The sequence below is a fragment of the Aptenodytes forsteri genome, unplaced genomic scaffold (assembly GCF_000699145.1).
Source record: "Aptenodytes forsteri isolate BGI_AS27 unplaced genomic scaffold, ASM69914v1 Scaffold87, whole genome shotgun sequence".
NCBI classification, from domain to species: Eukaryota; Metazoa; Chordata; class Aves; order Sphenisciformes; family Spheniscidae; genus Aptenodytes; species Aptenodytes forsteri.
In genome coordinates, this window is record NW_008796041.1 from 1,135,884 (window position 1) to 1,162,044 (window position 26,161).

General features: G+C 41.7%; 1 protein-coding gene across 2 annotated transcripts in view; it reads left to right on the forward strand.

The window, feature by feature from the left end:
* PROSER2 (proline and serine rich 2) overlaps positions 1-26,161 on the forward strand; it is a 27,099-nt gene extending 938 nt beyond the window's left edge. Inside the window, exons 2-4 of one of the 2 annotated variants that reach the window (XM_009285482.2) lie at positions 9,252-9,467; positions 22,271-22,526; positions 23,419-26,161. In XM_009285482.2, the coding sequence (XP_009283757.1) occupies positions 9,288-9,467; positions 22,271-22,526; positions 23,419-24,410 (1,428 nt within the window). In that variant the 5' untranslated portion in view covers positions 9,252-9,287 and the 3' untranslated portion in view covers positions 24,411-26,161. The remainder of the gene's footprint in view (positions 1-9,251; positions 9,468-22,270; positions 22,527-23,418) is intronic. The other variant, XM_009285483.2, reaches the window with a different exon arrangement.

The window sequence follows — 26,161 nt, forward strand, 5'->3', positions numbered from 1 at the left end:
CCTGCGCGCTCGGGCTGCTGCCCGCTTCCGGCGCGGTGCCTGCCCGCAGCCTTGTCATCGAGGGAAGGGAGACTGGCACAGCCCCGGAGAGGGGCTTCGGACTTGGTTTGGTTTTGTGTACAGAGGAGGGGAGGAAAAAACCTACTAGCGAACTGCTTCCCTGCTGTATGTGAGGCTTAGTTTCCCAATACTGAGCTGTGTTAAGGATTATTTTTCTTTTTTGTTCCTTGGCTTTCTTGTTCTTCCCCACCATATCCTGTATAAAAACAATTTGCGTGTGCTAATTGGCAACTTAAAGAGACTTAAGGAAAGGCTTCGTACCAGTGCATTGTTAAACTTTGGATGTATGGTGTTACTGACTGACTAAGGGTGATGGGAAAGAGCTGCCTTATTCCTCCTCCTCATTTTCTGTCTGCAATTTACTGTTGCCATTGGAAAAACTGTTGGCTTAAACAGTAGCAGATTCTAGTTCAAAATACTTTTTTTCCGTATGCTGTCAGGTGCCTTTTCCATCTGGAGATGGTAAGCGTGAGATGGCTGGTGCTTCTTAAGTTCGTAATCTTAGGTAGTTTGGGCGAGGTTTAGTATGTGTAAGAGAAACCACAGCCTTAAAAACACTCTCGGGATTTTCAGTAATCCAGGATCTCAAGGGCATGATTTCCTGAATAGTTTTTGTTTTAGCGTGGCACGGAGAGGAAGTAGCTGGAAGTGGAGCTCTGTTGTGCTTGGTCCTGTGCATGGGTGTAGCAAGAGATGATTCCTGCGGTAACAAGCATGCAGATGAAATAGACAACCTCCTCCAAATTTCTTTCCTATCTTTCTAAAAATTTTGCAAGGATTTTAAACTATAACAAGCATCAGAAATGTAAGTAACAATTGTTTCCTTTCGCCTTCCTTTTATGAAGGGCACAGAAGGAAAGACTTCTTTCCAAACTCTAAAGCATAAGTCTTAGTTTTAAAAGCTCTTGCAATTTCTGGCTTAGGCTAATAAAAAGGTATTATTTTAAGACTCTTCTACAGATCCTTGACTAATGCAGCGTTGCAGATGGACTTCCTTGTACAGGTACTACTATAAAGACTAATGATTGTGGCTTTTCTCCTTCCTTTGCAGTAATTACTGCTGTATAAGAGGGGAGCTGGTGATTAAACAGTAAAAGGTGGCGGGGGGGGGGGGGGAGAGTTGCTCACCAGGTGTCCAAGAAATGAACACACTAATTACTTCTTAGAAATGGAATAGATTTTTCCAGCTGTGACTCTCTTATCAAGGATTTGTTTGGGGTTTTTACAACAGAGAGTGAATGAGTAAAATGAAGTACTGGACTTTATGACTAGAAGTACAAGTAATGCCTGACACTGGAAAGGAAGAGGAAGATTCTATATTACACCTCTCTATTTTGTCAGTAGTAAAACTCTTCTCCTCCTGTTGGTCATAGCTCCTTTTTCTCTGCATGCCTCCGAGAGAAATATTAACCAAGAATGTTGGCAGAGGGGCTTGCTGGTTGGATATAGTAACTGGAACAACTTAACTCCTGAGCAGTTGACAAGTCTCAGGCTGACTGACCTTCTAAAATACTGGAGCATGAAAATAAATGAGCATATGAATGTGGCTTTCAAAGCCAGCTAGACAGGCTGTGTCAAATACTGTTACCAAGTCATCCCTCCTCCCTTTTTTTTTTTAAAAATAAAAGCAAGGAATTTTAATTTCCTGTGTAACTAACTGTTTAAGGGTATCTTTTTCAATTGGGTGTGTATTGATTATTCCTGTACCAAGGAAAGTCCAGGGCAAGACTTAACTGCTCTGTTTTGCCAGTGCTGTTTTCAGCTCTGTTTGCCCTGGGCAGGCAGACCTGTATGTACTTACATAGGAATGAAATGTGCATTAGATTAGCTGCTTTTTAAAATAAATACCTCTGCTTTGTGCTTCAGGTGTCTTCTGCCCTCCTCCCTATACCAGCACAGCAGTCACAAAAAGAAACATAGGAAAGCAACCTAAGATCCAGCTCTGAGGCTGTGACACAGCCATACTGGGGCTGAAAATAATCTTGCTGTCTTAAATACTTTGTAAAACAGGATTTGGCTCAACTTTGCTATGACTGTAGCAGTACTTACATAATGAAACCCTAAACCCCAGTGATGCTACACCTGTAACAAGACAGAAGTTGACTAATTACAGAGGAGTCTGTGCCTGAAATTGTTTGTGTACATTTCATGTTTCTGAAGTGTTGGGTGTCATAGGTAGCACCACCCTGATGTTAACAGGGGAGATTTAAAAAGAGTAACTTTAAAAGAATTGGACACTTTCCTTGTTGAAATTTGCATAAGGACATTTGAAGTCAGAGGAGACCTCGGCCACCACCTGGATGTGTTTTACAGCCCCATATAAAACTGGACGAGGCAGCCCTGGGTATCATACGTAGTTTTCCCACTGAGCAGATACTGGTCATCAAATCTCAACTGTAGAGTACCAGTGAGAGCCTTATTGTTATCTTTGGGTAAGGCGTTAATCTAAAGAAAAGTAACTACTTGTCACTGGCTAGAGTTTTATTCTGTTGCTGTAAATGCATGGGAAATGCAAGCACTTCAGGGATCCTTCTCTGGTGATTTAACCCACGCTGTTGTATATGAACCTTTGCCACTGGCCTTCTTTGCTTTAGGCAGCAGGATTCAGCTGAAGCTGCTGTTGATGTGGTGAACTGGGAACAGAGTTTACTTGCAAGGGATAAGGCATGTGAAAACCTGCTTCACAGATTTCTCCTGAATAAATTCTGTCTTGAGGTTGGACCAGTGTGCTTAGCATCATCAAATCCTGCATTGGTATTCCACTGGCTGTTTTAAAAGAAGCAGCATTTCCCAAACACTGCGGAGAGGATGATGAGGTAATGATGATCTAGGCTTTTGCAAAAGGTCTTTTGTCTTGTGTTGGTTTAGTTTTCTTCAGTAGGTGATGAAGTTTCTAAAGTATAGGGTCTCAAAAAAACCTAAAAAGGCTGTTCTTGAAAACCCAGAAAGACTAGTTAAGAATGAAGGACAGTATTGAACCCTCTTCTTCTGGTATCTTGAGGCTTGGATTAACATGGTCAAAGGTGTGACCTTAAGCATTGTTTCTGAGCAAAGCATGATTTGGAGAATTCAGTGTAGTAATTGAATTATTACTTAGGTGATGAAAATGTTGGTTTGTGATTATTTCCTTTCTTTTTAAGTGGTTGCTACATTTAATTTGAGATCCAATTCAGCAAACCATTTAAGCGTGTGATAAAATATCCTAGTGAAGTCAGCTGGATTTAAGTTTTACTGAATTGGTGCCTTGCCCATCTAGTTCTTTTAAAAACTTATGTACACAGGATTAATTATTTCACTGTTGGCAGCTTTCGCAAATTCTAGTGCAAGTTGTATGAATGACATTCAGTGTGTTTCTTGAGGCTCCAGCTTCCAGATTTAGAGGACTGAGAGAATCTTTGTTTTTAGTTTTAAAACTAACGGATTTTGTAGCTCTCCAGCCTGTAGAGGAAAGTTTGAATTATCACAAATGCACCACAGAAACCAGAAAGTTTAAAACAAAATATTGGGGTTACTTGCATTAAATTCACTTGAATTCTGGGAGTCTTGCATGGTTGTTAGCACTCTAATTACTTTGGTTGTAGCTGCATGTCTGTCCTGGGCTGCCATGCTACCATGAGAGTACCTTGAGTTCCCACTTTGCTGAACATTGTTCAAACTTACTTGACACCTGTTCTGAAAATCTCAAATTAGAATTGATACCCAAGGAAGTGTCTATAAAAATGCTGTTGGCCTGGTTCTTGTTTAGAGGACCGTACTGTCATAGACTGGGGGGATGGGGTATGGGGTTTTTGTTTTTCTTTTTGTTTTTTAAGTGGTCAGCAGTTCTATTTGGCTGGCTGTACTATGGGGACAGTCCCGCTCTAAACAAGGGCAGGAACGTTTCCTGGTTACTGGATGTTAAATAGCCATGACTGTTTTGGACAAACAGGATTTTTCATGAGCAGATAAGGAATGTGCATCATATTAAAATGCATTAGCACATTATCATAAGCATCCGCACTTACGATGTGGAGAAGAAAAGTCAGAATTAAACCGTGTTGGCCAGTTTTGGTTTACCTTGGTTCCTAAACATGAAGCGTTCTTGATTGTTACTTCAGTTTTGTTTTGACTCTTTCTATAAGAACAGCTTACAAATTTACTGTCTGATTCTGGGGTTTTTATGTGCTCAAAGCAATACCCCTTCAGCCATCCTGTGTGCTCCTAGAGTTGGTCAACTTGCCTGTGAGGTTTGTCCTTTGTAGGCAAACTGTTACTTAGTCTGTTCTTCTACCAGAAAGCTTAAATCTTACTGTGTATCACAAGAGTAGGACACGGGTTACCTCTAAGGCTCAGGGATTCACTCTGTATTTCATATACCGAAGGGGGTAAGAAGAATTCCGTTGCTGATAGCTCTGTTCATAAGGAGGAAATATGTCTGCCATACTGGATCAGTTAGTTTTGAGGAGTTTGTAACAGCAGTGGCTCAGTGAAGACATGCCATGGGCCAGTTGGTTTTGTTTAGCTGTGATCTTATAGCGGGTTCAAAGGTGTGTTGCAGGAGCACTTAATAACCTGATGAATTTTTCCTTGTATTAAACACAAATACCTGGCCTGTTTGGGGAAGCCCTGTGGTCTCCTGACCGCAACGTGCAGGCATCTGAATGAATTCCTACTCTCTGCTTGCCTTGTTTTATATACTTTTCCCTCAGCATCTGCTGCTAACTGTCAGAGGCTAATAGAGATGTGGGTCTCTAGTCTGCCCCTGTACCATCATTTTTATAAAACCTATCCCACGGTAACACTTCGAATGACCTCAGAGTACTTTCAGATGTTTTTTCCAGATGCTTAACTCTCCAAACTCAAGCACTGCCATGGAGTGCAAGATGTCTGACGGTGTGCGCAGAGCTGAGTGTGTGCATTAGTATGTCTGTATACAGCTGACAGATTAAACAAACCTTGAAGTTCGCTGGCCAGTTCTTCTGTTTCAGTTGTATCAGACAAAGTGTGTGTGATGCTCAAGAGTACAGTCTAGGCTTAGAAATGTAGCTTAAAAAATGTTTTATGCAAAGAATGTTCTAGCAGTTGTAGGTATACTGAAGGGAGGGAGAGACTGATATTGTGCCCTTTTAAAAATGTATAACTTTCTAAAAATTGTCAGCTCTACTTACCTTAAATATATCATGCAGTAAATGGGATGATGCTGTCTGTTTGCTGGCTTTCGGCTCCTGGCTTATGTAGCAGTTGACCCTAAATGTCTTCCATTTTTGTGGCATTGATCTTTTGCCTATTAAGCTAGTTTTCAAACAGAATTATTAATAAACAATTTTTCAATCTCCTGCTACTACAGAAAGAGTCCCTTGTAAATGCTAACATTGAACTTCAGTGGAGAAGTAATCTTAGTCAGCAAAACTATAAAAATATCCTTTTTAAAGGGACAGACTGCACCTTATCTTTGATGGCAACTTAATACAGTCTCTCTGAATTATGTGCCTCTGTCAAAGCAAAATTAAATCTTTGGAGGCAAAAATTCAATGTTAACGTCAGAATATTTCAATTTCCTTCTACTACCCCCTGACAAACATGCATGATATGTGAATTGTATTGTTTTAAATACCTCATGAAGGCTAGCTCTAGTGTAACCGAAAGGGATCATTTCAGCTGATAGAATCACAGCTGCCCTGAGATGCCTTTTTGGTTTAATATTTGGGATCTTCTCTCCAAATAGTACTGTTCGTGTCACACTTCTGCAGTCTTGTATCGTGATCTGATTTTCTTTTTTTATTAATCCCTAATGGTACAGGCACACAGCTCTTAAACCAAGCAAATCCCCCACCACCACCACAATGCATTGAATAGACCAAGCAACAAATCCTGTTGTGAGCAACTTTCATATTTAATGCATCTCTGAAGGTCAGGAGGAACAGCCGCCTGTCGTCCTGCTGTTCATGCTCTCTCTGAGGATGGTTACCTTATTTTTGAACCCTTGCTTGTTACCTAGGCAATCCTACTGAAACAGGCAGTGGGGTCTCAAAATTCATTAGATTCTTGGCTATATCTATCTTAAATCCACAAAGTCTTTCACTTAATAGAGGGGACATAAAAAGGGTGAAGGGACTTCTGTGTTAGCCATGGTTAGGAGGGGAATTTGTCTCTAAAGCATGCTGTATGTATTGCAGCAGTGCCGGGCAACCTCACATCAGCTGTAGCTGCGCTAGGCACTGTACAAATGTGTAGGAGTTTCTTCCTTAAAGTATAAAAAAAACCACAGCAGAGGGGAGCAGAAATAATGTGTCTGAATGGGTTATGATCTTATTGATGTGTACCCTTGAAGTGTTAAAGATAATGTGAAAGATAGAGGGGGGAAAAGATCTTCCCCCCCCCTTTCTGCAGGCTCACAGGCTATCACACAGCTCCTGAGCTCTTCTGAAATGAGTAAAACCTCCAAAGAAGCCACGGCTTACAACGCAAAAGCAGAACCAGTGCCGTAAAGCTTGCTACTTGATCTTGTGTGGGTGGCTCTCTTACCCAGTCGCAGTCGCTGCCTTTATTCATTGTTCAGGAGCTTTGTGAAACATCTGTGCTTGAGCTCTGAAATGAGTAACAGGAGCTTGCTGGAAGCAGAGTTATTTGTTCTTATTTAGAACTTGCAGCTTTAATGTTTATTGCTACTGAATCTGGGTGTTCCTGCTGTCCTGGATGCAGATAGCCCACTATGAAGCTTAGACCTGGTTATGCTAAGGTTTTGCTGTTGGAGAAAGCAGAACAGTACTCTTAAATACTTTCTTCTCCCTCAAAGTTTTGGCCCATTAATTGGTTTCTTGGTAACTTGATTAATATCTTCATTTGGTTAGTCTTTAAATGTGGGTCTTGTCTATGATATCTATTGTAATCTGGAGCTATGACCTGTCATAATGTAGTCTATAAAAAGTTCACAAACAGTTTTGAGTATCATTCTAGAAAACTAGTAGTTGTCTATAGTACATCACTGAGGGACTGAACAAACGTGGTATGTCCAGTTTATACTGAGGACACCTGGATAGAAATTGATGCTGCAGCTTAAAAGTGCTGATGAGAAATAATACTCACCTTATGCTGCATGTCAGTAGGAGTACTCGCCTCTTGCTGGTCCCTCTTTAGAAAAATACTCTTTTCCATCTGAACATCACCTTGAAAGTCATGGGATGAAATCTGAAGTCAGTGGAAGTCTTCTGTGAATTTCAGAGGTGTCAAGATTTTCTCTGATAATCTTGCCTTCTAAAAGTTATATATATATATATTTGTGTGTGTTTGTTTAGCATTTCAGAGGAGATTATATATGTGTGTGTTTGTTTAGCATTTCAGAGGAGTCAAGATTTTCACTGATAATGTTGCCTTCTAAAAATTACGTATATTTTCTTGTGCGTGTGCCACAGGGTTTGTTGTGGATGGAGCTGCTGTTGCAGGGTGTGTTCTAGACTCGGGCTGTTCTTTTCCAGTTTAGCTTTCTGCAGCATATCTTTTTGGTTTGAGCCTGGGTATGTGGCAATCAGAGGTACAGCAGCTGCTGCACTGCTCTCATGTCTGCCTGTCTTGTGATTCTGAAAACCAGGACCAAGAGCATGTTTGTACCTCTGTGGCATCACTTGAAAACCATTATCCTGAGGATGCATTGTATCTATTTATAGCTAATGTTATTAATAGAAGAAAGGAAGAATGTTCTTTTTATGTAAAAAGCAAGGCTAAATCTTAATGGTTAGACCTAATGTTCATAAGAAAGGCTATCAGATGCTTTTATTGTGGCAATCCAGTGCTCTGTTTATGTGGATTGTGCTTCCAAGGCTTGCTGGACTGCAGCCTAGCTACATTGTGCGGCAGCCTTCCCACAGGACACATGTTGGTGCTGCAGCATAGATGAGGGAGCGTTCGTACGTACCTCTGGTAATGTCATAGCCCTCTCCTGGGAGGAAACGATCAGCGGGATGGAATTGTTGCTCAGTATTGGCAGATGTTATCTCACTGCTATGAAACACTTAATCAGCTTACCAGGAGGCTCTGGTTTCTCAGCCCTCAGCTGACAGGGGTAGTGAGGAAGGAGAAGTAATCCAATTGAATTGGAAATGCAGACTTGACTTTGCTTCTCGTGTCACCTCTCGAACCATAATAAAAGGAGAAGCACTTGGGAAGTGGGACCATCTCATTTCATTTGTACAGTGTCAGGGTAATGGTATCGAGTTCCCAGCTGGTTGCATATAATGTGGTACCTCAGAACCAACTGTTTTGAGGAATGCATCACTGCTGTTTCCTGGTCACAGGCAGGGTGGGTGAAAAGATAGGCTGTTAAAGAACAAGGCAGTTTCTTGTTGCGAAGGATGTTTTAACGTATTGGAGAGAGAGATGAGCTAGGTTCTACTTTTTTCCCCTCCCCCTGTTTGTGCCATTAGTGCACAAGGATGACTTTTGTCTTTGTGGTACTTTCAGAATGAAGGAAGAAATTCTGCCAGAGTGTTTTGGGAGATGACGAAAATTCAGAGAGGTATTACAGAACTGAGCACTAGGATGGCTTAAACTGGGAGCTTGTGCTCCAGTAAGCTCTGGTGCATATGTCTGTTCCAGTAAGCATCTTCCAAATGTACAAGCACTGTTTCTTCATGGCTGAGTGAAATAAAAGCTCTGTAAACTTTAAAATGCAATTTTGCTATGTAACGCGATGGTGCAAAAATGGCACTAAGTTCTCTTCATGGATCATTCACCGGAAATAGTTGGCATAGAGCTGCTTCAGTAACATACGAGTTAACTGAAGCAGTGTTAGGAAATGAACTAGGTTCTGTTTCCCTCATGTGATCTGATAAATAGAACTCTTGTCTAAAAGCTAGTAAAAGATGAAGACGTTTGAACGGCGTCAGTTGGTATCTCAGCCAATGGGATTTTATTACTGTTAATGATGTGTCATAATGGAAAACACAAACTGAACCTGTAGGATAGGTATGTATGCAGGGTCCGTGCTTGTAAATGTAGACATCTGGTTAGAATCTTGCTATGTTGGATTTTAAAGTCACCTTTTAGAAAAAGACCAATTTTTTTAAAAGGTGCCCATAGGTGGTAGACGTGTTCCAGAGCATAAAGATATGCCCTTTATTAACTTGCATGGGATCTTTTTTCCTATTTGTTTTCCACTCCTTTTAAAGTATTTTAAAAAACAGATTTAAATATAACACATTGTTCTCTGTTTTCAGAAATGAATAAAGCTAGCAGCCCTACGTAATACGCTGATGGCATTCTACACTGCATCGGGATCGATGAGTCAAGAGAGTGTGATGCCTAGAAATTTCCTCTCAGATTCTCCTGAAATGGCATCCGAAATCTCTCCAAAGCACGCATTTGGGAGCATGGAGAGGGGTGGCAGTGTGGAGAATCGTGGCAGCCAAGCTAGGTGCAGAAATCTTGCCTTGGTAAGTGTTTAATGAGCCTTATGCTTAGTGATACAAGTTACATTAGCAGCTTTGTACACATCACAAGATTTTTGTTTTTTATTAAGCGTTGATTTTTGCCATTTCTAGTCCTAAATGGTTGCTTGTGGTTGTTAACAAACTGAAAGGCCAGAAATAACTACTCTGATTTGTTACAACAGCTTGTTATTCTGGTCTGATTGTCTCCAAGAGCTTGGAGAGTGCTTCTCTCTGGCCATTCCTCCCAGAGAACCAGGAACGGCAGTAAGGAGCACACATTATGCTGGGCAGCTCGGTGCAACCACCTGCATGTGGTGTGCAGTTCGGTGCACATCTCTGCCCTCACATTCTTAAGTAGCTCATAAAGAGACTTAAGGATAGTGTTGGTTCTATACGCTTTCTGGCTTAAGCTCCTTGTTGACACTACCGAATGAAGGTCTCGGCTTATTCCACCCTCATATAATTAGGTGAGTAACAAATATGTCACCATAAACAAAGCTGTCTTCACATTAGTGAATATGAGCGTGTGGCCATTTAAATAGCATGTGAGTAATTGAGGGAGTAGGATGCACTTCTGCATTTTTCCAATTAGCAGGATGATTCAGGCAATGAACTCAACAGTACTGTTTGTACTGTGGCAGGCTAAGCCTAGAAAGCAGGTATGGTTCCTTGCACTTTTTTTATCATCACAAGCATTTGAAAAGCATCCATTTTTAATTCATTTACTCTGGTAAACGTGTTTTCCCTAAATGGGAATCTGAACCTCTGTCTTGCCATAAACATGGAATTAGGCTTTCTAGATCTTTCCCTCTGTCCTCCCTGCTAGCTTCTTTTTAGTGAAGTAGTTTATTGCTGTGAAAGAATAAGTGATGAAAATAAGTCAGCAAGTTGATACCCATATTTCTCTATTTACCTCAGAAATGCTCAGTGTTTTGTGCCACTTCGAGCTTTCTGGCAACTGAGGTAATTCTAAAGATGTTCCTTCTTTGTATTTTCATTAGAAACAACTATTTGGTTAATATTCTGCTGTATCCTTAAGGCAGCTTGTGTTGCTAGTTAAAACACGAAACAAGTATTACTAAATTTAGTCCCTTAACTGTTTCTGATCTGCTCTAGAACACAAGTTGTGAAGGGTCAGGGTGGGGGAGGTCGAGAGAGTAGCCAAGTACACCATTTGGACTCAGGTATTTAGGGTATGTTGTTTTATTGTATGAAAACTGATTGGATCTTAGAAAATTACAGTGGGAGTTGCACTTTGTTAAAGAATTACAACTTAAAATTACCTTGTAATTCTGCATAAAATTATGCATTACTCTGACTCCAGTTTTCCAGGTTATCAAACTAGTAGCCAATCATGTTTCTATGGGTTTTATTCTTAGCTGCTGTAGCAGGCATAAGACTGGTCATTTGAAAAAATCAGTATTGAATAACGAGGCTATGTATAAATCAGTATGTTTGTACAGTCTCATCCTGAGTCTGCTGTGTCAGAAAATGACATAGATTCCCTTAGTCTAACTAGATCTTACCACGTGATAACCCATATGATGATGCATCAGCTAGAATTGGAATCCCTTCCTACTCTGTAATGCAGTAATTTATAGATGGAGTAAAAGCTGGCTGCGAGTTTAGGCAATTCCCATCAGACCTATGCATCAGCAAAAGAGGTTCCCAAAGCCTTGAGTTTGTCTTGTTTGAGCTCGTGCATGAAGAAAGTGAAGCATGTACTGACAAGTTTAATTCTGGTGCCACAGATCCCCTTCCGTGACTGTTCTTCCAGCAGTATAGCAGTGGCATGTCCGATAAGGCTGACAACTAGCATGTGTGGAATAACAGGTTGGGGAATGGAAACTCTTTTCAATAAAGGCATAATTTCAGTTTTTGAGTTTGAGAAAGGGGTCTGTGGTGAACTGAATATGAAGGAAATTCTGCCGATTGTGATTGAGTAAATAGGACTCAAGTCTTTAGTGCTGCTCAGATCTTTCCTTTTTGTGATCTGATGTAAGAAAACAGTATTGTTCCACTGGCTTGATACCTTTTGTCTGTTCGGCACTGAAACAGGCTTTAGAAATCCTTAGGATAAAGAGCAGTATTCTTCAAATATTTATTTTTCTATATCCTTGTGTAATTGTGTATTAAAAGCGTGATTTTTACAGTCCGCTAAGCAGATCAGGGAACTTGTAAGAGGAAAAGCTAGTTGCTTTTCTCTAGAACATGCTCCTAGAGATCTTAACTTCTTGCTTCAGTAGTTTTGTTATAAAAGTTCAGAAGATGCAGAAGCTTTAATGGCCTAATGAGAAGGGAGGGGATAGATAACTTTGTGTAGACAAATAACTTCTTATTAGACCAATTCTGAGAAAGGAAGGGGCAGATTTTCAGGCACACCGGACCTTCATAGCCCTGAAACAGAAGCAACTACAGACTTACCTGCCTCTTCATTTATCTCTTTTCTGGGTCTGTTCACCTAGAGACACAACAAGGAAGGTCAGGGTTGACTTTGAATTTTTTTTAATGGCCTTGCAAAGGAAAGAAGTGTAGCAGTGTGGTTTTTTATGATAGGCCTATACTGCTGCAGGCTTCTTCCTACTCAATTACAAAAAAGAGGCTCTTAAGCTTCTTGGTGTCAAACTACATTAGTCACTAAATATAACCTTTGTATTGCACCTGTGGAATTCAAACAAATCTAGTGATGTGATAATAGAGACAAACGCTTGGACCGGCTTTAGCCTACGCTGACTGGTTTGGCTGACTGTTGGCTGTTCTTGCATACTGTGTGTCTGTGCTGGCATTACTTGCTGTGGAACTGGTTGTCGGTTTAGGAATGACTAGGAGATGGACATGAATTGCCATGTGCCAAAAAGGTCTTAAAATTCTGTGTGTGTGATTCTTATCAGTCTGCTGTTGTCAGTTCAGTTGAATTTTGCCAGATTTCTCAGCTTCTTCTTACCTGTGCTTTTAGTTAGTCTTTGACAATTGCAGTCCTTAAAGCCAAATTTATTTTTTTTTAAATGGAAATCAGCAAGGTGCTGATGTCCTGTCTTGATTGCAATAGAATTTTCCATATAAATGATAGATGTTCAGGTCTGGATTTATGCTGCCAAATTTATCACAGCAGCTGAAGACAAGTACAAGAGCCTATGTTTAGATGGGAGGAATGTTTGCCTTGATATTTTCATAGAATCATTAAGGTTGGAAAAGACCTCTAAGATCATTGAGTCCAACCATCAACCCAACACCACCATGCCCGCTAAACCATGTCCCTAAGCGCCTCATCTACACGTCTTTTAAATACCTCCAGGGATGGGGACTCAGCCACTCCCCTGGGCAGCCTGTTCCAATGTTTAACCACTCTTTCAGTAAAGAAATTTTTCCCAACATCCAATCTAAACCTCCCCTGGCACAACTTGAGGCCATTTCCTCTCGTCCCATCACTTGTTACTTGGGAGAAGAGACCGACACCCACCTCGCTACAACCTCCTTTCAGGGAGTTGTAGAGAGCGATGAGGTCTCCCCTCAGCCTCCTCTTCTCCAGGCTAAACAACCCCAGTTCTCTCAGCCGCTCCTCATAAGACTTGTTCTCCAGACCCTTCACCAGCTTTGTTGCCCTTCTCTGCACACGCTCCAGCACCTCAATGTCCTTCTTGTAGTGAGGGGCCCAAAACTGAACACAGTATTCGAGGTGCGGCCTCACCAGTGCTGAGTACAGGGGCACGATCACTTCCCTACTCCTGCTGGCCACACTATTTCTGATACAGGCCAGGATGCCATTGGCCTTCTTGGCCGCCTGGGCACACTGCCGGCTCATGTTCAGCCGGCTGTCAACCAGCACCCCCAGGTCCTTTTCCGCCAGGCAGCTTTGCAGCCACTCTTCCCCAAGCCTGTAGCGCTGCATGGGGTTGTTGTGGCCGAAGTGCAGGACCCGGCACTTGGCCTTGTTGAGTCTCCTACAGTTGGCCTCAGCCCATCGATGCAGCCTGCCCAGGTCCCTCTGCAGAGCCTTCCTACCCTCGAGCAGATCAACACTCCCACCCAACTTGGTGTTGTCTGCAAACTGACTGAGGGTGCACTCGATCCCCTCATCCAGATCATCGATAAAGATATTGAACAAGACCGGCCCCAAAACTGAGCCCTGGGGAACACCGCTCGTGACCGTCCGCCAACTGAATGTAACTCCATTCACCACAACTCTCTGGGCCCGGCCGTCCAGCCAGTTTTTTACCCAGCGCAGAGTACACCTGTCTAAGCCGTGAGCCGCCAGCTTCTCTAGGAGAATGCTGTGGGAGACGGTGTCAAAGGCCTTACTGAAGTCCAGGTAGACCACATCCACAGCCTTTCCCTCATCCACTAGGCGGGTCACCTGCTCATAGAAGGAGATCAGGTTGGTCAAGCAAGACCTGCCTCTCATGAATCCACGCTGGCTGGGCCTGATCCCCTGGCTGTCCCGCACATGCCTTGTGAGCACCCTCAAGGTGAACTGCATACATACTGTTTCATCTCACACCAACTTCTATAACCATAAAAGTTCTTATATGTGAGGACATGAATTTGCACAATATTTTGGTTTCTTTTTAATGAAGGTGGTATCCATACATATGCTTGGCAAAAGGATGAGATAAGTATACCTTCTCGATACATGGAATCAGTTGCACTATCCAAGGGGCAGGGTAAACAAAAACACTGTTCCTCTTGGCAATTCTGACTTCCAAAACTCATTCTCGAATGACACTCCCTGATATGTGGTGTAAGAATTAACTTGCAGTGAAATACAGTTGCAGCAATTTAAGGACACTTAATTCAGAGATAAAACTAGGTCTTAGCTTTTTTTGAAGCAATTTGTCTTATTCCGTTGGCTGAATAGGCACAGACCGACTTCTTAAAGCCAATCCTTTTTCAGTGCTTCACTCTGGTAATTGTACTGTGTATCTATTCTCAGCCGTGAGTAACTGCTTTAGTTTCTAGGTGTGAATAACATGTTAGGACAATAGTATCACCTGCAAAAATCATACCAGAAGGTGCTGGTTGTATCTAAAGTGAGCTGTGCTACTTGGAACTGCACTAGTAATAGGCTGTGTCAGTGCCTTGGATATGTTGATACAACTTCAGTACTATACCTTCTGTATCCGAACATGTCTTACTGAGTGATAGGTTTGAGGAATAGTGAGTTCCTTGTTACTCTCGATGGATCATGCTGTGGGGTTTGTTTTGGGTTTTTTTATTTTTATTTTATTTTTGCGTTTGGTTCAGACAGATCCTCAGTTAATACCACAGTTCATCACCACTCTCTTTGGGGCAATGGTGACCTCTAGAATTTGGTCAAGTGACTATTTCTTTTTAGCCTCTAATCAAGTGGCTTAAATTGGCAGATGGCCATGATTCTAAAAAGATGTCTTGCCTATTCTGTTTGTTGCTTCTTTGAACGAGCTTCCTCTGTGGCTCTAAAAAGAGTTTATACCCAGTCACTGAAGATGGTTCGTCACTACCAGACACCCTGTATAGTACGGGTGACATTTTCAACATTGGTTACATAGACAATAAGAGCAAGTATCTTGTGAGTAGTCTGAGCTTGCTCAGTATCTTGTTTCTCACACTCAGCCATTTAACTCAGGGTTGACCTGGTTATTTTGTAGTTATGATGTCTCTTGGAGCCTAAAAATTAGTTGCCATGACCTTTATCCTTTTTGGATCAGTACAGATAATTCAAATGCAACAGACCTGGTTTTCTAAGTGCACTGTGTTACTGTCTCTTTGCCCCAGCCTCTCTGAAGTGGTCCTGGGATTCCGGTGTGGTTTTAGGAGTTACTGGAAAAGGACAGATTGTGTGTCTGTTAGCCCACTGCCACCTTTTTTCTCACAATTTGAGTGTGCAGAGTCTTGTGATGCTGAACTGCACTTCAGGTACATTGAAGGGAAAGTCCTGAGAAGGACTCCTTTCATAAAATTTATTTGTTTTTTTTTTTCCCCCTTGATACTGATACTCTGCAGGCTTTACTGTACTACAAGGTCTTTCACCATTTCCAAATACTTTGCCAAATAACAATACACAAAAAAATGAGAAGAATTTTTATGACTGTTTGATACTTTCTATGGATACAGCTGTCTTTTGGGAGCTGGAAGCCATTTTTTTTTTTCCCCCCCTTGATACATACTCTGCAGGCTTTACTGTACTACAAGGTCTTTCACCATTTCCAAATACTTTGCCAAATAACAATACACAAAAAAATGAGAAGAATTTTTATGACTGTTTGATACTTTCTATGGATACAGCTGTCTTTGGGCAGCTGGAGGCCATTTCTTACAGGGTGTGGAGAGAGCTATGCTGTGCTTCATCCACTTTAAATTGATATTAATGTGACTTGGAAACACTATGCTTTAGAAGAATAAGAGTCATTGTTCCTACCAGCAGGGCAAGAACTAGAGAGGAAGAGGGGCTTGAGGACTGCTTGCTTTGGACCATGAGTGTAGAACTAAGGTAAAGAGCCTGACTCCTAGCAAGGAATGACCTTGCTGTAAAATGTGCTAGTGAGAATGTGCAGAGTGCAAATTGCATTCAGGATCTATAAACTGCATCATTCTGCTTCAAAGTGGGATCTGGTAGATAAAGATTATTCCAGCAGGTGGGCAGCTCTGCTCTGTAACCCTCACTGATAGGCATTCTTGAACTTCCAAAGCTGTTTCTTTGTACTCCACTACTCTCTTTTTCAAGGAATACTTGGATTAGAGTTTCTGTAATGTGAAAGCCAATTTTAACTTGTCTTGCCTTCAGTGCACATGGTGGTCAACATTTTATGTATTAAAATACATACAGGGCTACGTCTGCCTACCACCCGTTCTTCCCTGTCTTAAAACATCACATGCTCCATTCTTCCAGCCTTCCTGTGCAGCTAAACTCTCAGCACTCCTTGCGTTGTCCTGGACCCTGTCCAGCTTGCCTGCATCCTTTCCAAAGTTCAGCGACTGAGTCTGAACTCTGTGTTCCGAATGAGGATGTGCTGTTATTTCATCACCCTGGTTAATATATCCCAGAATGATATTCACATACCTGAACAGCGCTCTTTCCTCTTTACGGCACTTAAACTGACCTGCATCTCCTTCTGCCTTGTATTGCCACTTGGGCATTGTTCATCACTCTATATTCATGTGTTTTTCAACCGAATTTCATCTTATGGACCACCAGCACACTTACATGGCTCATGATCTCATTCTGTCCTACCTAGTTCTTGCAGCAACATCTTCCAGCATAAGGGGATTAACAAATCCTAAGTTAATTGTTTACTGTTGTTAGTGAAGTATCAAAAGTTTAGAGGTGTAGGGATAAATCTGTTCAGGACTTGTCTTGTTTCACTATACCATTTATGATACATCATGCTACTTCTCAAAAATAACAATCTCTCCCCTGCCCCCTAGTTACACAGGTACCTTGCAGTAACTTCATCTAGGCATAGTTTCCTTATTCATCTATGAGTGTATTTTTGGGGGGCCATGTCATAAAGCCTCCAAATCAAGGTATATGACATCTCGAGCTTATACCTGTTGGCCAAGTCAGTAACCCTCTTGTGAGAAATGAGATTGGTGTGAAATTACTTAATTTTGTAAAAACAGCGTTAGTAGCTTTTGCCTGAAACTTCTCCCAAATTTGTTGGGAGAACGTTGTTCTAAAATAGAAATTAAAGGGAAGAAGAAATTATAAGCTGATCAGCCTAACTGATAACCAGAGAGATATCTTCAGAGTTTATGTAGATCTTGCGTTGCTTTAGCTTGCTTTTTTAAAAAGTAGGTTAGAAGTAACTTAATCAGTTTATGACTTCAGTTCATCTAGTTTATTTTTTAGATACTTCTAGATCATTTGTTTCCTCACTTATGACCTATTGATTATATGCTTTGCTAACTATTACGAAGCACACAGGTACAATTATATTAATAAACTGAAGAAAACAACATTCAATATTATGGTCTTCTTCACCAAATGAAATGGTATTATCAAAATCATCAGATAGTGGGTTGCAAAGGAAGTACTTTTTGACACAGCACACAATTAAACTATGGAACTCATTGCCACAGAATGCTGTGAATGCCAGCCATTTAAATGGGCTTAAACAATAAGATGAATTCATGCTAGAAAAGTTCATTAAGGGCTATATTAAGTACACAGATGTGGATGCAACTGGGAAGTCCTTAAGCCATGTATTGCTGGAAACTGGAAGGATGTTGATCTTAAGGGTCTTTTCCAACCTAAATGATTCTGTGATGTAGGGAAGAAAAATATAAATCCATCCAATTTACAGCAACGCTCTTCACCCCAACCCTGTTCCCCTGTCCTGTGCATTACTGGTGGCTGAAGGCAGGCTACTGAGCCAAATGGACTCTTTGGTCCAATCCTGTATGGTAGTTCTTGTTCTTAACTGTAATTCACTTGCTTCCAACTTAAGCGATGCAGAGGTACAATCCATTCTGTTTCCCTTTTCTGTAAATATAATCAGAAGTACTTTCCTTTTTCTTCTGCGCTGAAGCTTTTGTACCTGTTCTGATACTGTTCCTGCATGCAGGGCTCTCTCCCCTCCCCCCTTTCTTTTTACAAGGAGAACTGCCTGCTTTGTTATTAACAGGCTGGGGCCTAAGTGGTGCTACGTTGGCCTCTTCCTCCTACATATTAGAATAGTTTGCTCCCTTTGTGTTTTTTTGAGAAGCATCCAGTCATTCTCTCCCATGGAACTGTGCCTATTAATTCTTTGGCATTGTCAAGTGATTGATGATGAATCAGTTGAATCTGCTGTTCTCCTGGTATTTTGCTAATTGAAGTGTAACTGTTTGACATGGGTAGTACCATTTGGTTCTCTAGCAGTTTTCAGAAGAATGTTTTTTCTATTTTATTTTTTTTTAACCACTGCAAATGTCTTGGGATTCCCCTGCTGTTCTGTTTCTGTCAAAGCTGTGCTGGTCTTAGGATTCTAGGTCTGGATGTGATGTTAAGAATTTCTTCAGGTGCATGTGAAAAATTGTGGGCCTCTGATATTAAGCCACTGTTTTGGACAGGTAGGAAAGGGATCTTTTCTGTGAAACAGATTCTATTCTTCTTTTCTCTTATCCTTTTTCTTGTTTCTTTTCCTCTTTTACACCAAACACCGCCATAACAGACTCTTTCCTGTTTGGCATAAGCAGGAAATGTTTGGCTGCACAGGGATCTAAAATATTAATGCCAGCTGAGCATACTCAGCTATTTCGGCTGTTTGCATCCCAAATTTATTCTGTCCAAACAGTCTTTTTAATCGTCAGCTAAGGCACAATTTTCAAGTTTAAAATTTAGGCTGTCTTTTGACAGTAGCTTTAAAGTTGGTAGTGTTAGGTGTATGTGAGATTTAGTCCTGGGAGGTGTGTTTGTGTATTAAGAGTAGGGAGTTGGTGGAAGGTATCAGGGGAATAACTCGAGTAGCTGAAAAGACTCTGCTTTGACTGTTTAAAAACCCATATCCTTTAAGGAGAAAGGTGGCCTGGAAAAAACAGCCCAGAAAGAATATGAACTGTTCCAGTACTTGGAATAAGTGGAAAACGAACTAATTACAAATAAACTTGGTAACCTTAGTTAAAACTGGCACCAGTTGACTACAAGAAAATTCCTCCCATCTTTCTGAAAGCTTTACTATAATTTCAGTAATACAAGTGGGCGTTTTATAATACACCACTGTTCTCAGACCAGTGGTAAAGCAAGTCACTGCTTGCTTTACGTCTCCGAGCTCCTTTGGTTTGACCAACTTCAGTATGTTTGTTTTCACTGTGCTTGTGTGTCTAAAATGGGATTCTTTCCTTGTCTCTCAAACTGAAACATGCCTTGCCTGAGGGATTTTCTAGCCAGGCTGGATGCCTTGCATCTCAGTATGGTGACCTGCCATAATGCTGCCTATTCTCTAGAGCGGCTGTCTTCCCTTCCCTGCCCCCGCCCCCCCCTAGGAAATGTGACATTGGTCATCTTGAAGGAAAACTGCATGAGGAAAGAGATCAAAGTGCTAACTGAGATGAGGTTGGCCTTTCAAATCTAGGTATGCCATTTACTACAAATGTATTTGTAAAGGGATGGTTAGTCATTTTGGATCCTTCACGTAAAGGGAAACTGCTCGTTTCGGCAAGATCCATGAAGGATGGTAAGTCAGGCAGAGCTCTGCTGACTAGTCCTCCTGCAAATCTTTCCTGGCATGGAAAAGCACTCAGTCTTGCGGCAAAAACGGATGGAAGGAAGGGCTTCTGAAAGTCTTTTGCTTCAATCCACATGCTGTTTTGCTCAGGTCTGGATCAAATGAGTTAAGCTTATGTGGGAGCAGTTGTTCTTTTAAATGAACAAAGTGTGGTGCAGTCATTTCTGTGCTGTACCACACTCTGGATCTGCTGCCACCATGAACCTCTTAAACACAACCCCCTTTTTTTTCCTTTGCCTGCGGAAGTCTGGCTCTTGCAATGAGCTCACCCACAACAAAAGCTTCGTGGAGTCCTGTTCAGCTCCAGCTAGGACCTACCTAACAACGGCTCCTTTCCTGTCATTCTCTCGCCTACTAGACATAGCAGCTGTATGAGTATTTGGGTGGAGAAGGAAGGAGATTGCAACATCCATTAAGAAAAAAAAAAAGGTGGCTTGTCTGTCTCTCACTTTTCAAGTGCAGCTGTAAAACTTTCCTTGGCTTTTGAAAACTGAGCTCTGCCATGTGGTGGGTGCGAGCTGTGGAATACGTCAGCCTTTGAAGTTAGTGCTTTAAATAGGCAACTGGAAATGGCATCCAAATTTAAGCTTTTGTAGCAGTTTTGCTGCAAGCAGGAATAAATTATCTATTCTGACAGTGCACTGTGGATGGTAAGACTAAGTTACAGGTACCCACACCTCTGCACATGTCTCCCAGCCATCGAACAACGTTGACCCTGATGACAATAAATCTGAATCTCTAGAAATATAGTTGTAGAATGAACCTTTTGTTGAAACCAACTTTGTATTTCCCTGCAAGACTTCAGTCTTCTGTTTTAACAGAAAACTGTGCCAGCTGTGACTGAAGACTGCTGTGTTCACATGATTGCAGCCACAGATAAGCAAACCTGTCCTGAAGTGTCTGAACTGAGAATGACTGAAAGGCTGTGTGTCTGTCTTCTGTATTTCATTCACTTATTTACAGGGAAAATGCTCTACTGGCCACACAGGAGAAGGCAACTAAGAACCCTAAAGCATTTATCTTCTCATCTGTAGTGTTTTGAGTGCTTAGAGACTAACTGCCATTTGGTACAATGCAGCACTTCATAGTTCTTAATCTATAGGCATTACTTGTCTACAGAGGTATGTTGTTCTTATTTTAAAGCTGGGGACGGGGATAAAAGCTTTGTTTGTGCAAGGAGTTGAGTTAACAGCTAGAGCTGCACGCAGTTTTTTCTATTCCAGACTAATGTAAGATGATCTGAACAGACACAGTGACTTTGAAGCAATTTGTGCTGCTCTAGCAAGAACATGTCTACCTCTTGGATATTTGCACTGCATACCTTTATGTATTTACCTAAATTCCCCCAATCCTCCATTGAGAAGTAGCCTTGTTACCTGCATGCACAATCAGATGTCCTTGGAGAAGCGAAAAGTAGAGATGAGAAAGGAAACTGTCTAGTATTGCTTTGCTGGTGCCTTCTTGTTAAGTTACTGATGCCAAAGTTTCCAGTATATGCCTAGTGGGAGAGAAATTCAATCCAGAAAAGGGAAAACCTCACTTACTTTTCAACAATACTTAGTTACATTCTAGAACTTACACAGCTCTCTTGGGAAATGTCTTTCCTGTATCCGTTGTCCTAATTGTAGTGCCTTTCCTAATCATTCTTTGTCATCTCCAAGCTTCTGGAAGAGTGAGTGTTTCCCAGGGTTTAGGTGGAGGGAAAAGAGTTTGCACATTGCTGCCTAGCTTCTCATAGTGATACTGTGTTAGTCAAGTTAATCAAGAGCAGTGACTCATAGAAAATGAAGATTGGATAATCCAAGTGATTATGTATCACTTCTGTGGTCTACAGGATTGTATCCTGCTGGAGAATATAGCTTAAGGCACTTTACTGCTAGGGAACACGTCTTCATATTTATTCTAAATTTTTCCTTTCTGTAACTCTAAGGTAAAATCTTTAGAAACCCTCTTCTTCCGTATTACTTCTTTGTAATCTACTACGTAACTCTGAATAACTCGGAGATTGCAGTGGCAGAGCCAGATTTCAGCTCCAGCTCTGCTTCTCGAAGCCAAGTCCCACTTTGGTCTAGAGCAAAAAGGGAATCAACCCATTTGTTGGACTGTCCTGAATGCACCCTTTCCCTCCCATGCTGCTCCCAAGCCTTGTCCCTGAACCTGACACAGCAACTGAAACAGCTAACTCCAGTTTGAAGACTGAAAAAGCTATCTTAACCCTTGTAAAGACACAGGTGTGGGGTTTTTTTGTTGCTTGGTTTGGCTTTTTTTTAGTCTGCTTTTATGATCTTTTAGCAATTTGTTCTGTCCGACTCAAAGGGACACTTCTCTGCTGAACTAAAGTTAGGTACTTTAAAGGATGAAATACCAGTTGCTGTTCTTCAGTCAAAATTAATGCACTGTAAATGCCTGGCTTTTATTTTTGGGGTTTTTTTTCTCTTGTGTTGTAGTGGCTGAACACCTCTTTGGGAATGGATGAAACAGTAAGCAGGAGATGCTTCTGATGTAACTGCTGCCTGTTTCATCCTGCCCCTTTTGGTCTTTGAAAAGGGGTGCTGTGTTTGCTATCAGTGTACTTACCTGTACTCACCTGTAGGGTGTTAATCTTTCCGGCTTTTTTCCCCATAGGATGATGAGAGTCTGAAATACTTAACTCATGAAGAGCAGGATGTTCTCATGTTCTTTGAGGAAACCATAGATGCCTTAGAAGATGACTTGGAGGAGCCGGTCCTACGTGACAGTGGCATCCACTGTCAGTCTCCAAGGTCAACGGAAGAAAATGTGTCCAGTCATTCAGAGACTGAAGATATCATCGACTTAGTACAGTCAACACCTGAAAGTAGCGACCATGAAGGCCCTCCTAGTGGAGATGCAGAACCAGGTAGTAGTATTTCTCAAAAGTGTGGTTTTCCCTTTGACCTAGCCCTGACATGCTCCAGTTCTCAACAGAAGCAGCTAAAGAAATTCTGTACCTTCCTTATTACGTCAAGATGAATCTGTTACACATCAGGAGCAGTAAGGACTGTGATTTTAATTTGACTTGGGATTTCTGAAATTGTTGCTGTTACTATAACTTTTTTTTCCTCATGGAGGTCATGCATATGATTAAGTTTTTGGACTGCTATCTCAGTCCCCTACCCGGTGACTGAGTTGTAATAGAACTGAGTATTATGCAGAGTCATCGCAGCAAGGCAGACTGGTGTTCATCAATGTGTTCACGCTCTGCTTCTCTCTAAGACCTCTTAAGACTTTCTCTAAGGGTTTTAAGATAGCATATTTTTTCTGGTGTTATTTTGTGTGGGACTGAAAGGCACATGATCCTATCAATAAGTTTGTGACAAGATAGTGTATAGCATGTTGTTTTCTTCACCCTGTAGAGTTTGCTCTCTCTGTTTTTGGAGAATGGATTTATCAGCTAGTACATACAGTGGGATGTAACGTGTCCTCTCCTGGCTGTTATAATAAATAAGAATTGCAAAACTCTTACAGAAAAAGCAGCCATTGAAACACAGTAAAGCTAACATGCAGATTGTGAATGAATGGCAGAACGAGGGCTTCTAGTGAACACATTGTAAATATGGTGATTTGAACTACAGCGTCGCCTACAAGATGCCATAGCTAGGTGTTCAGTTATAGTTTCTTCTGGTAATGTGGGCTGAGTTTGAGTTAGTTTGGGGGAGGGGAGTCCTGATGCTTGCTAATCCTAGGTGAAAGAAAGCCTTGTATTCTGCTCTGTGTGAAGACTTAATGACACTATTGCTGCTTTGTCTTTTAAGTGTTGGATGCTACCTGGACAACTGAGAGCCCGAAGCCAGCTGTACCTGCTGACCTTCCTCCACATCCCCCTGTACCACCACCATCGATGTCTGAGACGCTTCCTCTTCCTCCTCCACCCTCTCCTCCAGTGCAGCATCCAAAATTGTTTCGTTCTATCCCCACTCCGCTCATCATGGCCCAGAAGATGTCTGAGCAGCAGATGGAGAGCAGGGTGCGATTCCCCAGTGCCCTCAAGGAAGGGAATTCAGACAAGAAGAAAACGCCAGTAGCCAATGGTGATTATTTTGCAGCTCCGAAGCACCCTCCTGCGCCTGCACCCAAACTGCACCGGTTCCCAAGCAACATCAACATAACAAATGTCAGTGGCAAAGAATTCAATGAGACCATTTCAAAAGCAGCAGTTAATGTCCAGGAGCGGAGAGCTCAGGTGCTGGCCAACATCAATGGAGGAGCTTTTCTGGCAGCTGAACTGGAGGAGAAGCTGCAGAAAAATGATTTCTTGTCACGCAACAGAAGTTCTTCCTTACGGGATCTCTCCTCTGAGCAAACACGATACGAAGCCCTGACAAAACTTGGCCTAGTTAAGGGAAAGCCAGCTCAGGACCAAGTGGACCATGCCCCAAGCACTCAGCAGCTTGGTGTGCAGCCCAAACAGGCAGAGGCTGTTCCCAATGGATATCAAAACATCCACGATATTTTAAAAAGCGAGCCCAGCCCTTTCCTTCCTATGGGCAAAACTGTAACAATCAAACCAGAGGTAGCACTTGCTGCTGACAAGGTCAGCAGCACACAGCAGAACACAGCAAAAAGTTTTAATGATTATAAACAACCTAGTCTAAACCTGGATATGAGAAGGAGATCAGGTTCACTGCCTAGACCTTCAGGATTTCGATCCCAAGGGATAACAGTACAGTTTTCTGGCCGTGGCTCAACAGAAGAAGCTAGGAGAGAGGCACTTCGGAAACTGGGACTACTGAAAGAGACTGTATAATTTGGATGGGAATGTTTTGGCAACAGGGGGAAGTCATAGCATGGCTTTGTACTAGAATAGTCCCAAAAAGATTGGGATCAAACAGATTGGAAGAAGAAAGGGGAAGTTCTCTGCTTCAGGCAAGCTAAGGAGGTACTAGATACTGTGGCATGACCACTCGTGTTTATCCCAGAAGGACTGGCATCATGTACAGTCATGTACAGCAGTGGGTTTCAGCTCTCCTTCCTACAGAGATACTCATCTGTTGCTCTTTGTGACTAAGAGGAATTTTATTTAAGTGATGCTGAACTATAGCAGACAGCATCTCATTAATGAAGTGTACAGTGCAGTATTGTTGTACATAGCAAACTGAATGGCAAATCTTCCTTTTGTTCTTTCTGAAGCCAAAAATGAGAGCTCCATTTGTCTTGCCCACATGTGTACGTCTGTTCGTGGGAGCTTGAAATAATGTCAAAACTGAAATTTCTGACCAGCGTGACACACTTCTGTGACTTTTTGTCTGTATTATCTGGCTTGGCTTCGTTCCCTACCAGTGGTGTGAGTCTTCTGCTTCCTTGCTCTGTGCCCACTGGACTCAAGACTGTACAGAGGGTGGTTTCTGTTTTGACCTTCTCCTCGACAGAGCAGCCCAAATTTTGAGTGGGTGACTGCATCACTCTGCTGATTCACTTGAAGTCTTGCCTTTCTTCCCAGCCACCTGCTTCTTGGTCACGCTCTAGCAACCTGTGTGTCCAGTGAAAGGCACCAGATAAGCCTCAAGGGTATGCACCATGCGCCGGTTTTCGCACTGACAGCCAAAGAGTCTCCTGACAATCTGTGACCCCAACTGTTCTGTACCAGTGATGATCTTATAGCAGAGAAGCCATAGGAACAAGTTAACTTTGTACCAAATGCGAGAACCTTATGTCAAAAGTCTTATCTCTTACGTTAGGGTTCCTGTGAAGAAGCTGTTATTTTTTGAGCAATAGCTGTACTACACTGGGTAGTTGTAAGTTCTGTTACTTCTAAAAACTGTCATTTGATCTTCCTGTAATTTGACAGCCCTAATAATCCTCTGTTCACAGCCTTACTTGATTTTTGCCCTGCCAATACATAACAGAAGTTACAGCCAAAATTCTTGCAGGCTAAGTGGAGTTACGGGGGAGAGCTGTATGTAAGAACACATCGCTCCTGAATGGTCCAAGTTGGCATATTTTGCCTTTGTTCAATAGACGTGCTTTTAAAGATGGTCCCAAAATATATTTGTGTGTTGGTATGATTTTTTTTTTAACATGGCAAAGCTGCTCTTCCACATTAAAACTCCCTTCCCTTTTGTACACCCGAAAACATCCAGAATAGCCATTTTAAAAATCAAATGCCAAACTCCAGACCTTCTAAATTTCTCATTGTTATTCCTGCATGTTTAAAAGTTCTTTGTGTTTTGGTTTTTTTCTAAAGGGAAAAACTCATTTACTCTCTGCACTTTCTAAAGCCTCAAGCAACCCCTTCTTTTTCCCAAGAAGCTGAGTAATAAACCTTGAAGAAGAGGAGGGGAGCGGCTATAATAGAAACTGACACACCCTTCAGAGGAGCTCTGACATAACTGTGATAAACAAGTTTGTAGTTCTTGTGATAAAGTATTTCAAACTTGCTGAGCTGTACTTGTAAATGAAGCTGTCATGAAGGAAAAGTCTTTGCATCATTATCAACCTGCCTCATAAGTTAAAGTTGTGGTTTTTTGTTTTTCTGGGTTTTTTTGGTTGGTGGTTTTT